Consider the following 6,504-nt stretch of genomic DNA (forward strand, 5'->3'; position numbering starts at 1 on the left):
TATCCGATCGCGACTGACTACGCCGTAGTCTTGGGAGAGCAAGATCGGTGGGTGATCTTCTCTAGTGTTGAAATTCCCGCGCTTTGATGATCCGTTTAACGCTTGTACCCTGAAGTCCGACATCACTGTTCGCCAGTTTTCATTGGTAGCCGCAAATGGCTGCATTCTGCGATTAGGGTGGTTCATCCTCCAACATCCTCGCCCACCCTGAAGTTGCTGGAGACTTCTGAAAAGAGATAAAAGAAACTCCCTTTCGACGAACTGGATCTTATAGGCGAGACTCTTTGTTCTCGACTAATTCTGCATCTGCTTCTTCTGGAGATGGCAATAGGCACAATTTTGCAACCGGTCGCTTCAAGGATCCATTTGCTGTTTTGACGGTTACAACTCGCACCACGCCATCATCTCCTGGGTGTAACTCCTTTATCCTTGCCATTTTCCACCGCATCGGTGGCTGATTTTCGTCAACCACTATGACCAATTTTCCAACGATTATTTTTTCTGGTGAACTCCAATTCTTCGTTCTACTCTGCAGCTGTGACAAGTATTCCAACCTCCGTCGTTTCCAAATATCCTGAACTCTCCGTTGTACCAATTGCCACCTACTCAACCTATTCAATTGCACCTGTCCATACTCTGGTTCTGGTAGTGATTGAAGCGGCCCGCCTGCTATAAAATGCCCTGGTGTTAAAGGTTCTAATTCTGTTGGATCATCTGACATGGCAGTTAAAGGCCGAGAATTCAAACATGCTTCTACTTGTATCAATAAAGTTTCAAAATCTTCTCGATCCATAGCATTTCCACCTACAACACGCAAAATGTGATACTTTGCGGATCGAACCGCGGCTTCCCACAAACCGCCAAAATGTGGGGCACTTGGAGGGTTAAAATGCCATTGCACTCCATCCGCTGCCAATACCTTCGAAACCGTCTCGTTGTGTTGCTTATTTTTCAGCTGGGCAAATAGTTCTCGTAACTGGTTTCTCGCCCCAACAAAATTCGTACCATTGTCGGAGAACATATCCGAAACCTTGCCTCGCCTGCCTATCATTCGCCGCAACGCTTGTAGAAATCTCTCAGTTGAGAGATCACCGACCAGTTCGAGATGGACCGCCTTTGTGGTCATACACACAAAAACTGCGACGTAAGTTTTGATAGCTGCATTTCGACGTCCAGCCTTTAGGAATACCGGACCAAAATAATCCACGCCGCATTTTGTGAAAGGTCTTGAAACGATAACTCTGGACCTCGGGAGATCTCCCATCTGCTGCTGGAGAATTTGAGGCCTAGCTCGGAAACATCGCTGACATTTGTGGACTACCTTTCTGACAACATGCCTTCCACCAAGTGGCCAATACCGTTGGCGAATAGTGCTCAAAAGGAGTTGTGGGCCTGCATGCAATAAGGCTTCGTGGTGATGAGCAAATAACATTTCCGTGAAAGGGTGCTTAGCCGGGAGAACCATAGGATGCATCGCGTCAAAGGACTCGTCCGAGTGTGATAACCTGCCGCCAATTCGAAGAACTCCGTCGGGAGTGACCTTGGGATTAAACCACCGCAATGGAGAGCTTCGAGGGACCGGTTTCGATAGTCGTAACTGCTTCAGCTCTTCGTGGAATGATTCATTCTGGATCCTTTTGATGATAGTCATTTCTGCATCATGTAGCTCTTGGACTGAAAGAAATCCCTTCTTCATGTTCTCTTTCGGTTGACGAAATGATTCAATTAATCGTAGCCAGTAGGCTGTTGCACGAATAAGTTTCAAAAAGGTCGAATATTTTGAAATAAATTCGTTGATGAATGAAAGGTTTTTAGTAGAAACATGAACATTCCGTAATTCCCCAGGCTCCTCAGGTAGTTTAGAAGATTCTAGTTTTGGCCAATGCTCCGGGGTTGATTTAAGCCACTCTGGACCTTCCCACCATAATTTATTTGAAAGTAGATTGTCAGGACTGATTCCCCGGGAAATTAAGTCAGCAGGGTTTTGTTTTCCTGGAACATGCTTCCAAATGTAGCCATCCGAAATTCCCTGAATTTTTGCCACGCGATTAGCTACAAATGTTGTCCAGGTAGCAGGAGGAGATTCGAGCCATCGAAGAGTGCACGTAGAATCTGACCAGAAGTGAATGTTATCGAGCTTTCCTATCGCTTCGAGGACCTTTTTTGCTAACTCTGCTGTAATTAATGCTCCACACAATTCCAGCCGAGGTAAGGATTGGGTCTTCAAAGGCGCCACTTTCGATTTCGATGATAGAAGATTGACCGTTACATTTCCATCCCTATCCGTATTCCGTAAGTATAAACAGCCGCCATAGGCCTTCTCGGAGGCATCGGAGAAGCAATGGAGCTCCGTTCGGGCTGCTTTCGGAGTGACAACGCATCGTGGAACTCGTATCTCATTTAATGCAGGTAGATGTCGATGATATTGAGCCCATTCCTCGATCACTCCGGGGGGAAGTAAGACATCCCAATCCAACCGTTCCCCTTCCGAGTCGCGCAGTGTCCACAAGCGCTGCATGAATATTTTTGCTGTGGTAATCGAGGCACCCAAAAGTCCGAGAGGGTCAAAAAGAGTGGCGATGATCGAGAGAACCTTCCGTTTCGTGAGTCCATCTTTGTAGAGTATTGGAATGTCGAATTGAAACCTAAAACAGTCTGAGTTAGGCAGCCAAGTGAGCCCGAGTGCCTTGATTGCCGGATCTTGATCCCAAGTGATTTCAGATACCGCCAAATCTTCCTCCGGTAACCCTTCCAAAACTTGTGGTTGATTTGAAGCAAATTTTCGCAATTTGAAACCTCCTCTAGCCGTCATAGAAATAAGTTGATTAACCTTCGCCTTAGCCGTTTGGATATCCTCAGCTCCGGAAATGACATCATCCATGTATGTGTCATTCTCGATTGCCTCTGCTGCCAATGGAAAATTGCGACCCTCGTCACAACAAAGTTGTTTCAGCACCCGCGTGGCAAGGAATGGTGCCGGTTTCGTTCCGTACGTTACAGTACCTAGCTCGAAGATTTCAATCTCGTGTTCGGGAGTAGATCTCCAAAGAATGCTTTGGAGTGGTGAGTCATTGGGGTCCATCCAAATCTGACGAAACATCTTTTCGATGTCCGCCACTATCATGACCGGTCGAATTCGGCAACGCATGACAATTGCCCTTAAATCCTGCTGAATAACGGGCCCTACCAGTAGAGCGTCATTTAGGGACCGTCCCGATGTTGTCGCACATGAAGCGTCGAAAACGACCCTCAGCTTCGTCGTTGTGCTGGTCTCTTTCACCACGGGATGATGTGGTAGATAGCACCGATTGTGATCCAAACCACTTGCCTCCACCTTCTGCATGTGTCCGCAATTTTCATATTCTCGCATGAAGTCGGTATATTGTTGCCGAATATCTCCATCCCTCAACAATCGTCTCTCGAGACTCTGAAACCTTTTCAGTGCGATCTCCCTTGAATCACCAAGTTCTGAGAAAGTGTGCTCGTTCTTGGGAAGTGTTACCGTGTAGCGTCCGTCTGAACCACGACGGACAGTGCGCTCAAAATGTGCCTCACAAAGCGCTTCCTCCGGAGAATAGTTATGAGAGGCTCCTACTTCCTCGCAGGACCAAAACCGCTCTAAAAGTTCATCCAGATTCTTTGATATTGCCAAGTTGCATCCTAAGTAACTCAAACTTCCAGTAGATTCCACTTCGCCTGACACTACCCATCCGAACACAGATTCAGTCAACATCGGTAGCCCATCTCCAATGGGCATTTTGTTTCCAGACGTGAAAAAGCTGAAGAATGCAGGAATTCCCAAGACAAGATCGATTCCATTCGATTTGAAGAAGGTCGGGTCAGCCAACTGAATTTCGGGAGGAATATTCCAGTTCGATATGTGTACGGATTGAGACGGGAGATTTGCTGTTACCTTTGGGAGTACCAAAAATTCCAAAATTTGATTGTAGCCAGAAACTCTCGAGTGGACGGTAGCTCGAAATTTGTGTTTGACCTTGGTGGAAGAATCGCCGATACCAAGCACCGAAATATTGTGTCGCTCCCTTGCAACATTCATCCGTTGAGCTAAACGTTCAGTTGCGAAATTGCATTCAGATCCTGAATCCAGTAGTGCACGGGCTGGATAACGAATTCCCAAATTATCCTCCATCATAATAACAGCTGTTGCCAATAAAACCTTGGTGGACCTTTTTTCAATCGCGCCAGAAGTAACAGCTTCAGATGCAGCAACGTTAGAAATAGTGGTCCTGGACGAAGTTCCTGCTACTTCGGCGAGCCTTGACGAGTTTTCTGATTGATGACGTTCGACCTGCTGTTTGCCCTTGTTGTTTTCATTCATGTTTTCCGCTCTAAAACACACCATGGTATGGTGCCTAGCCTTACATTTCCTGCACGAATATTTCGATGAGCATTCATTTGCACGATGACCTTGGCGAAAGCAGTTGCGACAAAGGTTGTTGTTTCGGACCAAAGACTCCCTGTTAGCAACTGACATTCGTTGGAAAGCTGAGCAGAGATGAAGCCAATGATTTTCAGAGCAAGCCGGACATTTCGGGAACGAATTTTGAGTTACGTTGTAGCTAGTACGCGTTAGTGGTTGCCTTTTCCTAAAAGTGTTCTGCGAATCTTGTCTATTGTCTAGAACCACTCTTCCAGGCAAAGACTCCAATACCCTTATTCTTCTCTGGACAAATTCGGTGAGGGATTTGACTGTGTCCTGCTCGTGAGATGCGGAGTATTCTTCCCATCCACGCCTCGTGTGGGGATCTAAACAAGAGCCAAAAATTTCCACCAACAAAAGATCCTTATAATCAACGGGTTGAAGAAGTTGATCTAAGGTGTAAACAATGCGTTCGAAATTCTCAAGTAACCCATGTAGCTCAGTAGCTGATTCCTTGGATAGAGACGGTAGTTTCAAGAGAGCATGAACCTGGCGCTTTCGAAGAACCTTACTATTGTTATAGCGTTTGTTTAATAAATCCCAGGCTATCTGATAGTTAGCCTTAGTAACCTTGAGAGGATCTATTAGCGATTTAGCCTCCCCTTCCAGGCATCCTTTCAAGTAATGTAGTTTTTCCACCTCGGGTAAATCGTGCTTCAAGTGGATCAATGAAGTGAAGAGATCCCTAAAACTCAGCCAATCGTCCACGTTCCCGTTGAAGGTTTGCAGCTTTATTTGAGGCAAACGAACGTGTTCACCTGCTGCAGGTAATGCCGAATCTGAATGTCGCATGGAGATTTCGTCGACTGTTGAGTTAAACTGCTCCCTTTGCCTTTCGATTAGAAAAGCTTTGACTTCAAAAAAACGATTTTCAAAATCTGACCGTTCTTTCGTAAAGACCTCTACATCACTCAAGAATTCGTCGTGGCTCTCAATCTCACAAGATGTTTCTGAAACTTTATCCCATAACTCCTCCAGTTTCTCAAGACGGACCAAAATCTGATGGACGGAGACCGACTCTGGGAAGTTTTGGACGTAGTGCTCAATGTTGTTGAACGATGTTTGCAATCCCTTTAGTTTGGTTTGAAGAACCTTCAAAGAAGGCTGCTTCTTGGCCGAAGCTGATGCTGAAGATGATGGCATTGTGATTGACCCAGTCAATCAAACCCAACAAATAGTTATCAGGTGCTTCGGGAAACAGCTCGTCAGATGGCGCTCAGCAAACGTAAGATGATTCCGAAAGAAAGAAAGGGCAATGATGTAGTTTCACGTATACAGGTCCGCTTCGGTGAACATATACAATATCTGTCTAGTTTTATTTACCTAGGAAAACTAACAGATCCGCAGCATGCCGAAGTGACCCAAGTATTGCCAATTGCCAAAGTCGAAACGTAGAATTCTCGCAAATTGTTTAGCCAGTGGGATTGGGAGTATAAACCAGAATGTAGTATCCAACAGAGTCCTGCTTCGACAGGACATATACCAAGCTCTCACCTTTGAGACCTTTTGATGCCGCAATAAACCAACAAAACCAGAGTAATGCGTGGGTGGAGATCCAGGGAATGCTCGCAAAGTTGATTTGTACAATACAATTCGTGGAAGGGATGATTTTTTATTTAGTGTAGGATCCAAAGGAACTAGCTTCGACAGGACATATCTATTATTTTGTGTATTTACCTAGAAGGAAATAACGTTCCGCGATGCCCTTGTCGACCGCTCGCCTCCGAATCCGAGACCAGATGCATGCAATTTGGAACCGGTAACGATCTTCAAAATGGCCGCCCAGCCTTTGTGGAAAAGGCCACCATGCACATGCGTTGTAGTTGTCGCTTGAAGTACGGACGTCCCGTAACGTTGTTCCGGATGTTATTGGCCAACCTTTGGTCAATGTTCCTCCAGGCAGGAACCGATGGATCACAATAGCCGATGGTCGAAAATCGGTGTTAGTGGGTTGAAATATTGGACGCTTCGACAGAACATATACGAAGTAAGGTTCTACTTTACCTGAGAAACCCTTTTTTGGCGCAGGTTCTGTCCACAACGTCCTCGCAGGTATCCCGATA

The 6,504-nt window shown here is 45.8% G+C and overlaps 1 protein-coding gene across 1 annotated transcript; it reads right to left on the reverse strand.

Annotated features, from left to right (window-relative positions):
- Positions 1-268: 268 nt before the first annotated feature.
- On the reverse strand, positions 269-5,584 carry LOC129741036 (uncharacterized). The gene has a single exon (XM_055732737.1). It carries the CDS (start codon positions 5,582-5,584, stop codon positions 269-271), a length of 5,316 nt encoding a protein of 1,771 aa, XP_055588712.1.
- Positions 5,585-6,504: the final 920 nt, after the last annotated feature.

The sequence above is a fragment of the Uranotaenia lowii genome, chromosome 2, assembly GCF_029784155.1.
Source record: "Uranotaenia lowii strain MFRU-FL chromosome 2, ASM2978415v1, whole genome shotgun sequence".
NCBI classification, from domain to species: Eukaryota; Metazoa; Arthropoda; class Insecta; order Diptera; family Culicidae; genus Uranotaenia; species Uranotaenia lowii.